This window comes from Apodemus sylvaticus, chromosome 7, assembly GCF_947179515.1.
Source record: "Apodemus sylvaticus chromosome 7, mApoSyl1.1, whole genome shotgun sequence".
Classification (NCBI taxonomy): domain Eukaryota; kingdom Metazoa; phylum Chordata; class Mammalia; order Rodentia; family Muridae; genus Apodemus; species Apodemus sylvaticus.
In genome coordinates this window covers 90,968,871-90,988,944 of record NC_067478.1, presented here as the reverse complement: position 1 = coordinate 90,988,944, position 20,074 = coordinate 90,968,871, and the positions used below count along the sequence as shown (strand labels likewise).

Sequence of the window (20,074 nt, the reverse complement as noted above, 5' to 3'; positions counted from 1 at the left end):
CTTGCCAACTGAATCCAAGAACACATCAAAACGATCATCCACCATGATCAAGTAGGCTTTATCCCGGGAATGCAGGGTTGGTTCAATATACGGAAATCCATCAATGCAATCCACTACATAAACAAATTCAAAGAAAAACCCACATGGTCATTTCATTGGATGCTGAAAAAGCATTTGACAAAATTCAGCATCCTTTCATGCTTAAAGTCTTGGAGAGAACAGGAATTCAAGGCCCATACCTAAACATAGTAAAAGCAATATACAGCAAACCGGTAGCCAGCATCAAACTAAATGGAGAGAAACTTGAAGCAATCCCACTGAAATCAGGGAACAGACAAGGCTGCCCCCTTTCTCCTTATCTTTTCAATATTGTACTTGAGGTACTAGCTCGGGCAATCCGACAACATAAGGAGGTCAAAGGGATACAAATTGGAAAGGAAGAAGTCAAACTATCATTATTTGCAGACGACATGATAGTCTACCTAAGTGACCCAAAAAACTCCACTAGAGAACTCCTACAGCTGATAAACAACTTCAGCAAAGTGGCAGGTTATAAAATCAACTCAAGCAAATCAGTGGCCTTCCTATATTCAAAGGATAAGCAGGCTGAGAAAGAAATTAGGGAAATGACCCCCTTCACAATAGCCACAAACAGTATAAAGTATCTTGGGGTGACTCTTACCAAACATGTGAAAGATCTGTATGACAAGAACTTCAAGACTCTGAAGAAGGAAATGGAAGAAGACCTCAAAAAATGAGAAAACCTCCCATGCTCATGGATCGGTAGAATCAATATAGTTAAAATGGCCATTTTGCCAAAAGCAATATACAGATTCAATGCAATACCCATCAAAATCCCAACTCAATTCTCCACAGAGTTAGAAAAAGCAATTATCAAATTCATCTGGAACAACAAAAAACCCAGGAAAGCTAAAACTATTCTCAGCAACAAAAGAAAATCTGGGGGAATCAGTATCCCTGACCTCAAGCAATACTACAGAGCAATAGTGTTAAAAACTGCATGGTATTGGTACAGTGACAGGCAGGAGGATCAATGAAACAGGATTGAAGATCCAGAAATGAACCCACACACCTATGGCCACTTGATCCTCGACAAAGAGGCTGAAAACATCCAATGGAAAAAAGATAGCCTTTTCAACAAATGGTGCTGGTTCAACTGGAGGTCAGCATGCAGAAGAATGCGAATTGATCCATCCTTGTCTCCTTGTACTAAGCTCAAATCCAAATGGATCAAGGACCGCCACATAAAGCCAGACACTCTGAAGCTAATAGAAAAGAAACTGGGGAAGACCCTTGAGGACATCGGTACAGGGAGAAAGTTTCTGAACAGAACACCAATAGCATATGCTCTAAGAGCAAGAATTGACAAATGGGACCTCATAAAATTACAAAGTTTCTGTAAGGCAAAGGACACCATCAAGGGGACAAATCGGCAACCAACAAATTGGGAAAAGATCTTCACCAATCCTACATCAGATAGAGGGCTAATATCCAATATATACAAAGAACTCAAGAAGTTAGACTCCAGAAAACCAAACAACCCTATTAAAAAATGGGGTACAGAGTTAAACAAAGAATTCTCACCTGAAGAACTTCGGATGGCATCTTAAAAAATGCTCAACTTCATTAGTCATCAGGGAAATGCAAATCAAAACAACCCTGAGATTTCATCTTACACCAGTCAGAATGGCTAAGATTAAAAAATCAGGAGACAGCAGGTGTTGGAGAGGGTGTGGAGAAAGAGAAACACTCCTCCACTGCTGGTGGGGTTGCAAATTGGTACAACCACTCTGGAAAGCAGTCTGGCGGTTCCTCCGAAAACTGGGCACCTCACTTCCAGAAGATCCTGCTATACCACTCCTGGGCATATACCCAGAGGATTCCCCACCATGTAATAAGGATACATGCTCTACTATGTTCATAGCAGTCCTATTTATAATTGCCAGATGCTGGAAAGAACCCAGGTATCCCTCAACAGAAGAGTAGATGCAAAAGATGTGGTATATCTACACAATGGAGTACTATTCAGCCATTAGAAACAATGAATTCATGAAATTCTTAGGCAAATGGATGGAGCTAGAGAACATCATACTAAGTGAGGTAACCCAGATTGAAAAGGTGAATCATGGTATGCACTCACTAATAAGTGGATATTAACCTAGAAAACTGGAATGCCCAAAACATAATCCACACATCAAATGAGGTACAAGAAGAAAGGAGGAGTGGCCTCTGGTTCTGGAAAGACTCTTTGAAGCAGTATTCGGCAAAACCAGAACGGGGAAGTGGGAAGGGGTGGGTGGGAGGACAGGGGAAGAGAAGGGGGCTTATGGGACTTTCGGGGAGTGGGGGGCTAGAAAAGGGGAAATCATTTGAAATGTAAATAAATTATATCGAATAAAAAAAAGAAAAAAAAGTCTGCTATTAAATCTAGGTAGTCATATTATAGTAATGAAATGATGCCTATTTATCACAAAAATCAGTTTCAAATTTATTGAAGACATTAAAGTAAGGCCTGAAATCCTTAAACTGTTATGAAAAAAAGTGATAGAATAGAATCACAGATGGTCAGAATGGGAATCTGATCACTCAGAACAATGCCAACAACTGAAAAATTAAATCTTGTAAAATTGAAAAGTTCTACATAGCAAAGAAGAAGATAATTTATAGACTTTGATAACTAATCATCTTATAGAAGATGGAAAACTAGCATATAAAAATATAAAAGAAAACTTAAACAACTTTAAATTAATCAACCAATCAATAAATGTATTAGTCAGAAACTGCAAGCAGTCTGGATGTTATCAACTAAGGAATGGATAGAGAATGTAGTACATATACACAAGGGAATATTACTCAGATGTTAGAGCAATGACAGCAACAAAAAAGAATGAAATTTGCAGACAAATGAATGGAACTGGAAGAAAATCACACTGAGGAGGCAATGAGCAATAGAGAAAGATATGAACTGACTTATAAATGGATATCAGCATTTATATAAAAGATAATCATGCCACAACCCACAAACCCAGAAAGATTAAGTAACAAGTGAAGGATGCATAGATCTCCCTTGGAAGGGAAAATAAAATAAAAATTACATAGACTGAGGAGGGTGGACATAGAAACAGGTGGAATTTGATGGAGGAGGGAGTATAAGGAAAGACTACTGAAATATGGGAATTTAGGGGGCAATGTGAAAACCTATTACAGAGGGAACTTCCAGAAACTTATGAGCATGAGCCTAGCACGGACTCCTAGAAGAGGAGGGTCTGGAGCCTAAACCAGCAGTCTTCTGTAACTAGGCACGCTTCCCAGTGCTAGAACTGGGACCACAACCCAACCCAAATCACTTGGACTTACAACCTATCCTGCCTGTGAGGGTGGTCATCCAATGATTGGTCTCATGAGACCAAAGCCACAAAAGGGATCCTGTGTCCTACACTGCCTAAATTGGTAATAATCAGAAGCTGAATGATCCAGACACATATACTAGAAGCAAACACAACTTCTATAAAAAGTGAATGAATAAATGAATGAATAAATAAATAAATAAATAAATAAATAAATAAATAATACCTACTTATATTATAAGGTTAACTTGGGTCCCCCAAAACTGTCTGCAAGAGATAGCTTCTGGGAACCTGATTGGTAAATAAAGATGCGAGCAGCCAACAGCTGGGAAGAGGAGAAAGTGGGAGGATTTAGTTTTGCCAAGTTTGGGACAAGGAGGAGAGGAGAGAATGAAGTGGCCATACCTTAGGAGTGTGTGCAGGGAAGGAATGAAGAAGAATACACAGGAGTGCTGCTCAACTGGGTGAAGAGCAGCTAAAATAGAACATAGAAATTAGTAAGTAGCAACTCAGAGTTAGAGGTAAGAACGTAGTAACTCAGAGTTAGAGGTAAGAAAGTCAGTTCTAATTAGGCACTTGCCCAGCTACTCTGATGCTTAAGGCATATTAAGGTATAAAGTTATATGTATGTCTTTAATTCATAGATGGTCTAAGGCTGGAAGAAGCCCCATGCCAGGATTTAAAAAATATTCATGCTACAATAGGTAAATAAATAAATAAATAAAATAACAGAGTAATAAAATAAAAAGTATAAAAGTAATTGAAATGATTCCTAAAGATATTCTGCCAACTTAATAGATTGGTACCTAGCCAAACTCTCATCAGTGAGGCTTCCTCAGGCAACTGGTGGGAACAGATTCAGAGACCCACAATAGAACATTAAATGTAAGGGAAGAGGAGGGAGATGGATTCTAGAAGCCAGAAGGGTTGAGGACACTACTAGAATAAGGTCCACATAATTAACTAAACAGTGTTCATAGAAGCTCACAAGATGAAGCAGCAGTCACAGAGCCTGCAAGGGTCTACGATAGTTCCTCTGCATATATGCTATGGTTGTTTAGCTTGAGAATTTGGGGAACTTCTGACAATGGGACAGTGAGTACCTCTGATTCATTTTCTGATTCTTGGAACCCTTTCCCTCCTACTGGGTTGCTGCCTCTTTTCTGGAAAAGAACAGAGGAGCTGTTGATCTAGGGGAGATTGGAGGTAGGATATGGTCTGGGAAGAGGAGAAGGGGAGAATACTGTTGAGATGTATGAGAGAAGAATAGATAAAAAGAAAAAAAGAAAGATATATAAAACTAATTTTTTGTAGTACTAGTTCTGTTACAGATTCTTAATTTTTGTTGGCTGATATGTTCATCAAAATATAATCATATTCAAAATAAAAGGGTAAAATTTAAATGTGAAGATCCACAGTTTCAAATTGCATATTGAAAGTGTATAGGAGTTTGGCTCTGATTAATCTAAGTGTATTATTGGATTTTTGTTTTGTTTGGGTTTTTTTTTGCAAATTTTTATTATAAAGTGTCGCGACCACCCTCGCCGGCAAGGAATGACGCAACACAGGAATATCTTGTTCAAGCAGTTTACTCAGGATCCCTGTACTTCTTCTTCTGACCCCGGAGAGAATCAGCCCAGCCCTTAAATACTAATAGCCAGCCAATCAGGCTTAGCCACGTGGGCATTGCTGATAGGCTGTATCCACGCAGAAGGCGCAAGACTCAACAGGATCTACCCAAATAAGGACTTGTTAACTGTTAACAACAGGGAGCCCGCCAGTGGGAAGGTGGAAAGCGGAAACCCGCACCATTTTAAGGGCTCAGGAGCAACAAGCTCCCTACAGTTCCTCCTTTTTCTTTTTAAACACGCATTCAGGCGAGAGTAGAGGTTTGACCTCTGATATATCATTTGCCCATCAGGTGGACTCATGGACCTTGTTTCGACGCCCTTCTGAGCCATCAGCCCAGTGGATTTCGTCAAACCCATCCAGTACCTTTTGCTCAGAGACGGGTTCTGGGGTACCAACCCGTGTGCAGTCAAACATGCTCCCCTCAAGGGCTCTCCAATCATGAGCCATGAGTGCAGTGCTTAGCCTCGCATCCTGAGCGTGGAAAGCATCTTATTAGGCCTTCATAGCTGCCAGCCAGGCCTGGGAGGGCTGTCCAGCTCTAATGGCTGTGAATGCCCGTACCATCATTGCAACCTGTCTTTGTTGGATAAACCTCATTCTGCAGATACACCACAGGCAAACAATTGAAAGAACTATCAAAAGGAAGGCAAGGGCATACTTTTCATTTACACTTCCCTCCTCTTTATCTAAAGGTGAATAAGGTATATCAAGAGACTTGTTAGAACTAAAACGACAAGGAAACAGCTTAGCATCATGGTGTATCGGCATGGGTCTCGGGAGCACCGACAAGATCGCCCATCTTGGCTCCATCTACACCAGCATCAACGTCTCGCCGAGAATCAGTAGCAGCAGGAGGATCTTCATTTTTATTGCAGCGTCTGGTCAGCCGCTCAGGCACCCTCAGTGGATCTTGTTGAGTCTGAGGAAACACACAAACAGAACCTCTCGCCCACGCCAACACTGGATCAGGGCCATGCCATAATCCAATAAGCACATCCTTCCATTTAACATAACCCTTCATGGTATTATTAGGGCATTGGTGCTGATTAGCTGCAGCCAAACCATCATTATCCAGATTCACAAAATTTAAAGTAAATAATGCCAATGAAAGTCGTTCTTCGGGTGTTCTACCATACCCAATTCCCTCTTTTTGTTTTGTTAAATATTCCTTAAGGGTACGATGAGCACGTTCAACAATGCCTTGGCCCTGAGGATTATAGGGTAGACCATGGTTCAAGATTATATTCATTTGCTTGCAAAAGGATTGAAAAGACTGAGCTGTAAGGCAGGGCCATTGTCTGTCTTAAGCTGTTGAGGTTGCCCCCAAGCCACCCATGCTTCAAGGCAATGTGTAATAACGTTACGTGTCTTCTCTCCACTCAAGGCTGTAGCATGAATGATGCCAGAACAAGTATCCACAGAAACATGAACATATTTTAAAGTTCCAAATTCAGAAATATGAGTAACATCCATTTGCCAAATTTTTAAAGGTAGCAAACCTCTTGGATTAATTCCTAAACTAGGGGGATGATTATAAACAACACATTGTTGACATTCAAGCACGATTTGTCTGGCATCTGCTCAGGATAATCCAAACCTTCGTTGCAAGGTCTTTGAAGGAACATGAAATTGCTTATGAAAAATTCAGGCATTTTCCAAAACAGAACTCAAAAAGGCATATTCCATTCTAGTGCAACGATCAACCAGATCATTTCCTTCACTTAATGGGCCAGGCAAGCCTGTATGAGCTTGAATATGTTGTATAAAAAATTTTGATTCTCTCAGCCAAATGATCTTTTGTAACTCTCTCAGTAACTGACAAACGGTACTGCTTTGTTTTATAGGTCTGGCCACCTCTAGAATTTTTACAGCATTTACCACATATGCCGAATTGGAAAGCAAATCGAAGGGAAAATGGCATTTTTTTAAAGACTTCCAAGACAATTTGCAACTCAACCACCTGTGGAGAATTTGGCTGGAATTTGCCCGCCGCTATGTTAGCGGCTTCCTGCTCAGTTGCAAATTCTATAAGGAATGCTCTCCAATCAAGGTTTTGTCCTGGGCTTAGGCAGGCACGAACCAATGAACTCCAATCCCCAGGAGTCATACAGTGCCTAGCTAGAGCCTCAACTTGAGCCACCGTGAAGGCAGCAGATGTTCCATAATTGTGAACTGATTCGGCCAGAGATTTGATAACTTTAAAGTCTAAAGGCTCATGACTCCTATGCCCTTGTGGATCCTGAAACACTGGATAAGCTAAAGAGATCTCGGTGCAAACCTGTGACCAAACTTGTGGACAAAAGGAACTCCCTGTATACTGGGTAGTCTCTAGATAAGGTGGAGGAGTGGAAGGTGCTGGCAGGGTGGGGACGGCCACACCCATTGATGGCGCCTGCCACCCCTAACTTATCTCTAAGTTTCTTCCTCTGTTTTAGGCTCGCTCCCTCCAACTGTTCAACCAGAGCATGTATCTCCTCCTCCTCAAGATCAGAATCTTCCGAACTGAAATCTCCTAGTCCTTCTGAGGCAGGGTAGAGAGACTTTGCCCCTTTTTCTTTAACACTCTCTGCCTTTTCTGATCTTTCCTCTTGTAAGATTTCTAAAGCAGTTTGTCCATCCTCTACGGCCTTACAGCATTTTTTATCTTCTAAACAGCCCCTAACAAGCTTCCAAACAGGTCTTACTCCTCCTTTGAGTGTGCCCTGATCCCAGGCTAAGTCCAGATCCTTCCCTAACCTATCCCAGCAGGCGACCGTTAGGCTGCCATAAACAGCGAACCAGGGTGCCACGTTATCACATTCATTAAGAAATCTCTCTAAGGTTGATTTGTTGATCTTTAAATTCTTTGATAAAAGCAGCTCCTGAAAAGCCAGAAAAATTGGATGAGACTGTGAGGTCCCCATTTTAAAAATTAAGGCTCTAAGTCCTTTTACTTGCGATCACCGGGGGTGCACGTCGGTCAGCAAAACCAGAACACGACTCCCCAAAAAAGAACGCAGACAAAAATGTAGGATACTGCTATCAGAGCAGGGTCCATAAATTGTAACTCTTTAATTTTCACTAGGTTGCTAATCTGCGAACTTAAACCTCCGCGGACTTTACTTTCACTTTGGTTTGCTTTCAGCAAACTTTTCTGCTCCCTCTTTGTCTACAGAGAGGAGCAGGCTACCTGCTTTTAACGGTCCCTTATGTCCCAACTTACCTTGGGAACTTACCAGTGCACTACCCTGATTGAGAGAAGTTCTGATCTTCGAACCCCCCAAATGAGGAGAGTTTCCGGGTTTCGGCACCAGTTGACACAACACAGGAAGATCTTGTTCAAGCAGTTTACTCAGGATCCCTGTACTTCTTCTTCTGACCCCGGAGAAAATCAGCCCACCCCTTAAATACTAATAGCCAGCCAATCAGGCTTAGCCACGTGGGCATTGCTGATAGGCTGTATCCACGCGGAAGGCGCAAGACTCAACAGACTCCACCCAAATAAGGACTTCTTAACTGTTAATGACAGGGAGCCCGCCAGCGGGAAGGCGGAAAGTGGAAACCCTCGCCATTTTAAGGGTGCGGGAGCAAGCAGCTCCCTAATAAAGCATTTTTTTTATTTTAAAGAAAGTAAAAGGCAAAAGATTTATACAATCTGAAGAGAAACCAGAAGCTGGAAAGAATCCAGATGTCCCTCAATGGTGGAATAGATACAGAAAATGTGGTATATTTACACAATGGGATACTACTCAGCGATGAAAAACAATGAACTCATGAAATTTTTAGGCAAATGGTTGAATCTAGAAAATATCATCCTAAGTGGAGTAACCCAATCACAAAAGAACACACATAGAATGCAGTCACTGATAAGTGGATATTAGCCCAGAAGCTCTGAATACCCAAGACACAATTCACATATCAGATCATTCCCAAGAAGAAGGAAGGAGAGGGCCCTGGTCCTGGAAAGGCTTGATGCAGCATTGTAGGGGATGACCAAGACAGAGAAGTAGGAAGGGGTTGATTGGAAAATGGCAGAAGGAAGAGGGCTTATGGGACTTATGGGGAGGGGGGAAAGGGGAGGGAAAATCATTTGGAATGTAAACAAAGAATATAGAAAATAAAAAAAAGATGTTGGACAATGATACACATATGAATAGATGATAGATAATATTACACATAAACATGCCAGTATCAAAAGGCTTGTTTACCCTAAAAGTATGCTTTCAAAGTCAGTATCTCCTCTCCCACAAATACCGTGGAAGACCAAGTGAAATTTTTCACATTGTAGACCCAGTAATTGTGTAATTCCAATTCTATCAAGCAAGAAAAGTAAGCACAACTTTTTATTGTCAGGATCTGTTTTGTGTTAGTTGATTTTTAAAACTCTTTACTCCATTTTTAATTAATTCTCTTATGTGGGAGGATTGCATTGGACCTTTTCTTTTGTCCATCTCATTTTATATATTGCACATCCACAAGAGTTCTCTCTATAAATATTCAAAGGCTAATTCTCTTAAAAAGATAGAATTAGCTTTTAGTTACTCTTTATTCAAATTGACACACATATATAAACATAATTCATTGTGAGTTGTATTTACATGTTACAACAGAAAAACAATCAATGCTGTGGAATCCCATAAAGAAAACTTTGTCTAAGTCTTAGGCAATTCAAAGGTGTTTCCACGCATTTAGGACACATAGGTAAAAGGATAAAAAAAAATGATATAGTACAGTAAGATAAAAGGAAATATGTGGATCAAAGATTACAGAATGCTAAAAGTTGCAAGACAGCAGAGATATTACATACTAGATACACTTTCATTCAACAAAGAAAATAATTTTATTGACTCAAGAGGTATGGCTCAGTGATTGCAAGCAATTATTGCTCGTGCAGAAGACCTGAGTCCATTTTATTGAACTCACATGGATGCTCATAACCTTCATTAACTCTAGTACTCTCCGTCTTGTACCCTCTTCTGACCCCTGTGGACTCGTTTATGTCTGTGGTGCACCTATATTAGAATCAAGTACCTACATATAAACACGTTTTAAAAATGAAAGTGTTAATCAAGACATAAACACTAGATAATATTTTCCAAAATTTATGCACATATTTTATATCTAATATAGGTAAATTTTGTAAATTAATTTTTAAGGAAATATCAAGCAGATAAATATTGGTTTCAGATAGATAAATGGAATGAACTTTCTAAAGTATAGGTCAAGGATTTAGTAATGTAAAAAGCCTATCTCAATAGACCAAAGTTGTTTTTTAAGCTAACTTTTAAAATGTTAAAAAAATATAATGATGTTTAAAAAAATTAAACACTAACAAGATATTTATGTTATCTTTAAAAAGTTTAAATTGCAGTTTGATAACCTTAGATTTAGTATCTTAAGGATAGTCAGGTTTTTTAATAATAATAATAATAATTAAACATTGTATTCCATGAATGATATTATTATAACTTAGGTTATTTTCTAAATACTTTTTTTCCATTTTTTTATTGATATATTTTTTATTTACATTTCAAATGATTTCCCCTTTTCTGGGTCACCACTCCCTGCAAGTCCCATAAGCCCTCTTTTGTCCCCCTGTTCTTCCATCTACCCCTTCCTACTTCCCTGTTCTGGAATTCCCCTATACTCTTGCACTGAGTCTTTCCAGAACCAGGGGCCACTCCTCCATTCTTTTTGGACATCATTTAATTTGTGGATTATGTCCTGGGTATTCAAAGTTTCTAGGCTAATATCCACTTATCAGTGAGTGTATACTATGATTGATCTTTTGAGACTGGGTTACCTCACTTTGTATGATGTTCTCCAGCTCCATCCATTTGTCTAAGAATTTCATGAATTCATTGTTTCTAATGGCTGAATAGTACTCCATTGTGTAAATATACCACATTTTTTGTATCCATTCCTCCATTGAAGGACACCTAGGTTCTTTCCAGCTTCTGTCTACTACAAATAGGGCTGCTATGAACATAGTGGAGCACGTGTCCTTATTGCATGCTGAAGAATCCTCTGGATATATGCCCAGGAGTGGTATAACAGGGTCCTCAGGAAGTGTCATGACCAGTTTTCTGAGGAACCGCCAGACTGATTTCCAAAGTGATTGCACCATCTTGCAATCCCACCAGCAGTGGAGGAGTGTTCCTCTTTCTCCACATCCTTGCCAACACCTGCTGTCTCCTGAATTTTTGACCTTAGCCATTCTGACTGGTGTGAGGTGAAATCTCAGGGTTGTTTTGATTTGCATTTCCCTAATGATTAATGATGTTGAACATTTCTTAAGGTGTTTCTCAGCTCTCCGAAGTTCTTCATGTGAAAATTCTTTGTTTAGCTCCGGGGCCCACTTTTAATGGGTTTATTTGGTTCTCTGGGTTCTACTTTCTTCAGTTCTTTGTATATATTAGATATTAGCCCTCTGTCGGATTTAGGGTTGGTGAAGATCCTTTCCCAGTCTGTTGGTTGATGATTTGTCCTTTTGACGGTGTCCTTTGCCTTACAGAAACTTTGTAGTTTTATGAGGTCCCATTTGTCAATTCTTGATCTTAGAGCATAAGCTATTGGTGTTCTATTCAGGAACGTTAAAAAGATTAAATGTCTTATGTTAGCCATTCCAGATATTTCTGGCTCAAAATCATGCCTAAAACACCTGGAAAAAAGACTCAACATATTAACAAAGTTCTTTGTTGAAACATAATTCATTCATAGTACTTGAATATATAAGTGGGCAACTTGAATTCAGCTTTGTAAAGAGGTTATCTTCCAATAAAGGAAGGAATAACCAGAATAGGAATATCTTGTGAATGCGTGTTTCTGAATGTCAATACAACTGATTCCCCTTTTTTTTTTACTTAGCACATTAAGTAATAATGTCGTTAAATATTAATTTTTCTTCACAGGAAGAGATTGTGAAAATTATCCTACTTTTGAACACCTAAATTTCTTCTCCACTAGAATTCTTAATTTACATGTGAAAGAACAAGAGAAATTATGGCAATATTGAAGAAAAATGTCATTATATATAAAAATAACAGAAATAAATTATTGAAATGAAATTCAAATTTTCCTCATTCTAAAAACAAATAAACAAGCAAAAACATATGATAATTGCCACACAAATGGAATTAATAAAACTGACATTCCAAACCTAGTAACTACATGAGACAGGACAGTCTTTCAGATCAGCACTTTCTCTTACTCAGAGTCTTTACCAAGGCAACTTTAACATCTTTGTTCCTCAAACTATAGATTAAGGGATTCAGCAGAGGAACTGTATTGGTATAAAAGACAGAGGAAATTTTACTATCATTCATTGACTCAGCAGAAGATGGTTTGAGATACATAAATGCACCTGATCCAAAAAACAGAGAAACTGCAATTATGTGGGAACTGCAAGTGCTAAAGGCCTTGGACCTGCCCTCCTTGGAGCTGATATGAAAGATGCTTGAGAGGATGAAACCATAAGAGATAAAGATGGTGATGGTGGGTACAATGATGTTGATGCCTATAACAACAAAAACCTCCAGCTCATTGACATAGGTGCTGGTGCAGGAGAGCTGAAGCAAAGGGGGGATATCACAGAAGTAGTGATTGATGGTGTTTGCACCACAGAAGGTCAGTCTCAGCATACATCCTGTATGAGCCATGGCACTAGAAAATGCCATGATATATGAGCCAAGTATGAGGTTCAAACATAATTTAGGAGACATGATAATATTGTACAAGAGTGGATTACAGATGGCCACATAGCGATCATAGGCCATTACAGTCAGCACATAGCATTCAGAAATGCAGAAAAAACTGAAAAAGAAAAGCTGGGCCATGCATCCTCTATAGGAAATAATGTTCATCTCTGATATAAAGATCATTAACATTTTTGGTGTGAACACAGAAGAATACCAGAGGTCAACAAACGACAAGTTAAAGAGGAAAAAGTACATTGGGGTATGAAGGTGAGAATTCAGTACAATTAAAGTCATCAAACTCAGATTTCCCAACAAAGTGAGAACATACATCACTAGAAACAGGATGAAGAGGGGGCACTGGAGATCAGGCTCCTTGGTTAATCCCACCAGAATGAACTCAGTCACTGAAGAGCCATTTTCAGAACCCATTCTTCTTTAAAAGAATCTGTGAACAGAGACCAAGAGAAATCATGTTAGAAGAAAATTTAACCATTCCCACAACAGTCTTTTAAACATATAGAGTATCACTAAAATAATGTTTTCCTTTAATTGTGATGGTTCTCTCATTTACATTATTTTTACTTTCTCTTTCTGTCTATATCTGTCTCTCTCTCTCTCTCTCTCTCTCTCTCTCTCTCTCTCTCTCTCTCACACACACACACACACACACACCATTATTTCATAATACTTGATCATATTTACTCTCTCTTTTTCTGCCTACCCTACTTCATTGCTTTTTCTTAATCATGCTCTTTTTTGTTGGTCATATATTATTGGAAGTGTGTGCTGCTGGAAGATGGTTGGCTTACCAGGAGCTACCCTCTTAGCACAGACTCACTCTCCTACCAGCAGTTTACTATTGCCAATAGCACTTAGCTAAGGGTAGAGCTAGTTGACTTACTTCTCCTCCTATGCTAGGATTTTGTCTGGCTTGGGATTGCAGAGATCTTGTGCATTCTGTCACAGTTATTGTAAGTTTGTGTGTGTAAATGTCCTCCTGTGTCCAGAAGACATGTTTTCCTTATATTCATCTGTCCTCTGCCTCTTTTACTATTTCTACACTCAATAAACAACTAAGTACAATATCATATTCATTCCACAGATGATTGGCAGTGCTTCTCTGTGAAAACATACAGTATCCAAAGACAAGAAAGGACAGAGCAGAGTCAAGATTTAACCCGTGTTTGCATCATTGGTTTTACTACTCTTGAATCTCCCCTCATTGATGATATTGGAGGTTTATACCTTGACCATGTGCATTGGTTTCTTACACAGGTTAGACTTTGAGGAAATGAGATTAACATATTTTTCTAAGGCATAAGGGCTAATTTTAGAATGTTATAGCTACCCCCATGTGGTAGAAATATTCATTATTAAAATGTATTGAAGGTCTGCCCAAAAGAAGGATTTCATTAAAGTTTCTACCTATTCTAAGGTCCCAAATATCTTTGAACAGTCTCCATGTCCCACTTTGAGCAGATTGTTATATCAGTTTCACTTGAATCTCTGTATTGCACAGTATAGAAAATAGTGGCTGACATATCTCAGTTCTTTGGACTTCAGTCCCAAAGCAAGACAGTAATGTGAATTGAATTCAGAACTTCTTAATTATTAAGTAAAAAAGTGGTGGATCCTCATTGTATTATATGGTCCTGGAAGAACAATTTCATCCAAGATACAATTCTACTATATTCAATTAGTATAACTAAACTAAAACTCATAGATTATCATGTTATGGTCATCTCAAGTAGCAGAGAAAAATTACCTTCATATTTACCTTTGATAAGTTAGAGTTTCAATGTGCTATCAGTGTTTTTCATTCACACCCTTATAGGCAGAGTAGCTAATAAATCATACTTCTCTAGGGAATAGTTTCTATGTATAATAGGGAGACAAGTGGTTTACAGCTACAACGTGGACCTTAATATGTCATCATTTCCTTAGGGGAATGATGTTTTACTCAAGATTTCCTTCACTTGAGGGATTTAACATTCTCCAGGGAGAATGAGTAATAAATCACTTTTAATTCAGCAATGTGATGGATAAGGAAGTATAGAATCCTTTATTAACACAGCAACTGAGCCACAATTATATACTCATCATTTGTGAATAGTCTAATAATTAGTCATGGGGTTCTTGCATTCTGGTCCTCTGTGAAACCAGCCACACTGCATCTGGTATGGAAAAACAAGCTATACTCTTACCATACACTATTACTGACATAGCAAAACAAAATTAGGATGAACACCCTGGTAAAGTAATGTAATACAAATACACTCTATCTATGCCACATCTTGTTCACAGTCCATCTATAAGATGATTTTCCATTACCCTGTCTCACTGTTTTTTTTCTTCAGGAAAGCACAATATATATTCTAAACCCCAAATGCAAGTGGAAAGGTAAGGAGGCTATGCCTGGCATAATTCATAAACTTAGCTCAATATAGAAGTGAAAACTGAAAAATGTCAAATTTCCCCCCAGTTTCTCCTCATAGGAGAAAGATGTACATGGTACTTGCAATGCCACAAATTGTGGAGTAACCAGATCTTTGGCTACTATCTAGGATTCTAAGATATAGTGAAATATTTATAGCAAGTAAAATGTAGTGACCTGGTTTTCAGTTTTAGTAAGAATTGATGCATACTTTAATATCTCCCCCGCCTCTCTCTCTCTCTCTCTCTCTCTCTCTCTCTCTCTCTCTCTCTCTCTCTCTCTCTCTCTCTCTCTCTGTGTGTGTGTGTGTGTGTGTGTGTGTTTGTGTGTGTGTGTGTAAAATCTGGCTGTGGGTCTCTGCATGGTCTGGGATCTATTGTAGAAAGTCTTTCTGACAATAACTAGATAAAGAACTGATTTATTAGCATACTAGAATATCATTAGGTGTCATTTAATTGAGTTTTCCCAGTCATATGGACAATAGCAAGTTGAGGGTTTGTGATAGGTTTGTTATCCACAAAAAGGTTTCTCTTTCCATAGATTACAGAGTATCTGTTCTACCAAAGAGACTAGAATACAGGGGTGAAACCTTCATGTCTGCACCAGCTAAACCTCTCTATGTTCAATGACCAGTGTATCTGTCATGTATACTAGCATCAGCCTGAATTGCTTAGGGATTTCCCTGGGACCTCTTCTGTCAACAACTAAAATGACTATAATCCACACACCCCCGCACACATACACACTGGAAGTGCTTCCTGGCAACAGCAGATAGGCAGTTCAGACCCTGTATTCTCTATTACTAGGAGTCCACACTATGGTCACCCTTGTAGATTCCAGGAAGTTTCCACAGCATTAAGTTTTCTCACTGTCCCTCTAATGCCCCAAATTCCAGCTGTTTTTCCCCATATACATTCTCTTTCCATCCCTCACCCACTAACTTAATCCCTCTAGCTCCTGTCCCCACCCACTTCCAGTCCTTTCACAAAATCTATTCTATTTCCCTTTCCCAAGGTGACACATACTTAAGTACTATACTTCTCTTTACCTAACAACTATGGGTCTGTGTATTGTAGCTTCATTGACTTTACAGCTAAAATCCACTTCTAATCTCATACATACCATGCTTTCTGGGTCTGGGTAGCACATTCAAAATTATCTTTTCTACTTCTATTTATTTGTCTGCAAATTTCATTATACATACACTGCTGAGTGATACTTCACTGTATAAATGTACAATATTTTTGGAGGATTACTAGGCTCCTTGCTTCCTGTATCTGGCTATTATGAATAGAAATGTTATGAGCAAAGTTGAAATGGTGTTATTGCACAATGAAGCATCCTTTGTGTATTTTTCTAAGAATGGTATAGCTGAGTCATGAGGTAGATTAATTCCCAATTTTCTGTAGTTCTACTATATTGATTTCAATGTGGTTGTAGGTGTTTGCATTCCCACCGAAAATGCAGGAGTGTTTCCCTTGCTCCAAATCCTCAGCAGCATTAGCTGTCCCTCCTGTTATTGATCTTAGGCATTATGAAAGGAGTAATACATAACCTCAGAATCATTTTGATTTGCATTTCCCTATTGGCTAAGGATGTTTAACATTTTTTAAGTGTTTCTCAGCTATTTGAGAGTGCTCTGTTGAGAATTATGTTTAGAACTGTACCACATTTTTACGTATTTGTCAGTGCTTAGTTCCATGAGTTCTTTTAATATTTTGGTTAGCCTTCTGTCATATTTGGAGGATTTGAAAATCTTTTCCCATTGTCTGGGCTGCTGTTTTGTCATTTGCCTTACAGAAATTTCACAGTTTTATGAGGCCCCTTTGTTGATTTCAGTTCTTAGTGCCTGTGTGATCTGAGTTCTGTTCAGGAAGTTGTCTCTTCTGTCAATGAGTTGAATCTAATTTTTCTCTTCTTTTCATTTCAGTGTATCTGGTTTTAAATTGTGGCTTTGTTCGGAATGATAGATATGCATCAATTTGCATTCTGATATATGTTAATATCTAGTTATACAACACTATTTGTTGATGATGCTTTTATTTTTCCATTGTGTGTTTTTTGCTTTGTCAAAAATCAAGTGTTTATAGGTATGTGGTGTTATTTCCAGTTCTTCAATTTGATGCCATTTATCAACATGTCTGCTTTTACACCAGTAGCATGTAGTGTTTTGGTTGCTTATTTTTTATTATTATTATAATTCTTACCTTTGCTCTGAGGTTCAGCCGGAAATACAGCATTGTAATATGTCCAGATGTTCATTTATTATACAGAAGATTTGTAGGTATTCTAGGTGTTATTGTTTTTTCATGTGAAGTTGAGCATTATCCTTTAAATGTCTGTAAAAAACCGTGTTGGACTTTTGATGAGGATAACAATGAATCTGTAGATTGCTTTTGGTAGGATGTCCACTTTTACTATGTTAATACAAACTGTCCCTGAATACATGGGATATTAAATTTATTTTTTCTTTTCTCTCTTTTATTTATTTTTTTGGTGTTTTGAATTTGTTGTTGTTGTTGTTGTTTTTTTTTTTTTTTTTTTTTTTTTTGAGACAGGGTATCTCTGTATAGCCTTGGTTGTCCTGGAACTCACTCTGTAGACCAGGCTGGCTTCAAACTCAGAAATCCACCTGCCTCTGCCTCCCAGAGGGTTGGGATTACAGGTGTGCAACACCACCACCTGGCAATTTATTTTTTCAAAGACTTAAAATTTTAAATTACACAAGTCTTTCATCTTGTTTAGAATTACCTCCAAGATATTTTCTATTATTTGTGGTTATTATAAAGAGTGCTCTTTCCCTGTATTCTTTCTCAATTGTTTGGTTATTTTCATATAGGAAGAGTAGTGATTTAGTTTTGTTTCCAGCTACTTTGCTGAAATGTTTATCAGTTGTAGGAGTTCTCTGGTAGAATTTTGAAGGTAACTTATACTATCATATCATCCTCAAAGAATGATATTTTGTACTTTTTGGTTAATAGTCACTCATCAGTGAGTACATACCACATATTTCCTTTTGAGTGCAGGTTACTTCAATCAGGATGTTTTTCTACTTTCATCAATTAGCCTACAACATTTACAATGTTCTCATTTTTTTTTAAATTTTTTTATTCGGTATATTTTTTATTTACATTTCAAATGATTTCCCCTTTCATAGACCCCAACTCCCAAAAAGTCCCGTAAGCCCCCTTCTCTTCCCCTGTCCTCCCACCCACCCCTTCCAACTTCCCCGTTCTGGTTTTGCTGAATACTGCTTCACTGAGTCTTTCCAGAACAAGGGGCCACTCTTCCTTTCTTCTTGTACCTCAATTGATGTGTAGATTATGTTTTGGGTAATCCAGGTTTCTAGGTTAATATCCACTTATTAGTGAGTGCAAACCATGATTCATCTTTTGAGTCTGGGTTACCTCACTTATTATGATGTTCTCTAGGTCCATCCATTTGCCTAAGAATTTCATGAATTCATTGTTTCTAATGGCTGAATAGTACTCCATTGTATAGATATACCACATTTTTTGCATCCACTCTTCTGTTGAGGGATACCTGGGATCCTTCCAGCATCTGGCAATTATAAATAGGGCTGCTATGAACATAGTAGAGCATGTATCCTTATTACATGGTGGGGAATCCTCTGGGTATATGCCCAGGAGTGGTATAGCAGGATCTTCTGGAAGTGAGGTGCCCAGTTTTCGGAGGAACTGCCAGACTGATTTCCAGAGTGGTTGTACCAATTTGCAACCCCACCAGCAGTGGAGGAGTGTTCCTCTTTCTCCACACCCTCTCCAACACCTGATATCTCCAGAATTTTTTATCTTAGCCAGTCTAACTGTTATAAGGTGAAATCTCAGGGTTGTTTTGATTTGCATTTCCCTAATGACCAATGAAGTTGAGCATTCTTAAGATGCTTCTCCGCCATCCGATGTTCTTCAGGTGAGAATTCTTTGTTTAACTCTGTACCCCATTTTTAATATGGTTGTTTGGTTTTCTGGAGTCTAACTTCTTGAGTTCTTTATATATTGGATATTAGTCCTCTATCTGATGTAGGATTGGTGAAGATCTTTTCCCAATTTGTTGGTTGCCGATTTGTCCCCTTGATGGTGTCCTTTGCCTTACAGAAACTTTGTAATTTTATAAGGTCCTATTTGTCAATTCTTGCTCTTAGAGCATACGCTATTGGTATTCTGTTCAGAAACTTTCTCCCTGTACCTATGTCCTCAAGGGTCTTCCCCAGTTTCTGTTCTATTAACTTCAGAGTGTCTGGCTTTATGTGGAGGTCCTTGATCCATTTGGATTTGAGCTTGGTACAAGGAGACAAGGATGGATCAAATCGCATTCTTCTGCATGCTGACCTCCAGTTGAACCAGCACCATTTGTTGAAAAGGCTATCTTTTATCCATTGGATGTTTTCAGCCCCTTTGTCGAGGATCAAGTGGCCATAGGTGTGTGGGTTCATTTCTGGATCTTCAATCCTGTTCCATTGATCCTCCTGCCTGTCACTATACCAATACCATGCAGTTTTTAACACTATTGCTCTGTGGTATTGCTTGAGATCAGGGATACTGATTCCCCCAGAATTTCTTTTGTTGCTGAGAATAGTGTTAGCTATCCTGGGTTTTTTCTTATTGTAGATGAATTTGATAATTGCTCTTTCTAACTCTGTGAAGAATTGAGTTGGGATTTTGATGGGTATTACATTGAATCTGTAGATTACTTTTTGCACAATTGCCATTTTAACTATATTGATCATGCCGATCCAGGAGCATAGGAGGTTTTCCCATTTTTTGAGGTCTTCTTCCATTTCCTTCTTCAGAGTCTTGTAGTTCTTGTCATACAGATCTTTCACATGTTTGGTAAGAGTCACCCCAAGATACTTTATACTATTTGTGGCTATTGTGAAGGGGGTCATTTCCATAATTTCTTTCTAAGCCTGCTTATCCTTTGAGTATAGGAAGGCCACTGATTTG

The 20,074-nt window shown here is 38.6% G+C and overlaps 1 protein-coding gene across 1 annotated transcript; it reads right to left on the bottom strand.

Moving 5' to 3' along the window:
• Positions 1 to 12,172: 12,172 nt before the first annotated feature.
• LOC127690009 (olfactory receptor 145-like) lies at positions 12,173 to 13,105 on the bottom strand. Its single transcript, XM_052189578.1, has one exon. It carries the CDS (start codon positions 13,103 to 13,105, stop codon positions 12,173 to 12,175), a length of 933 nt encoding a protein of 310 aa, XP_052045538.1.
• Positions 13,106 to 20,074: the final 6,969 nt, after the last annotated feature.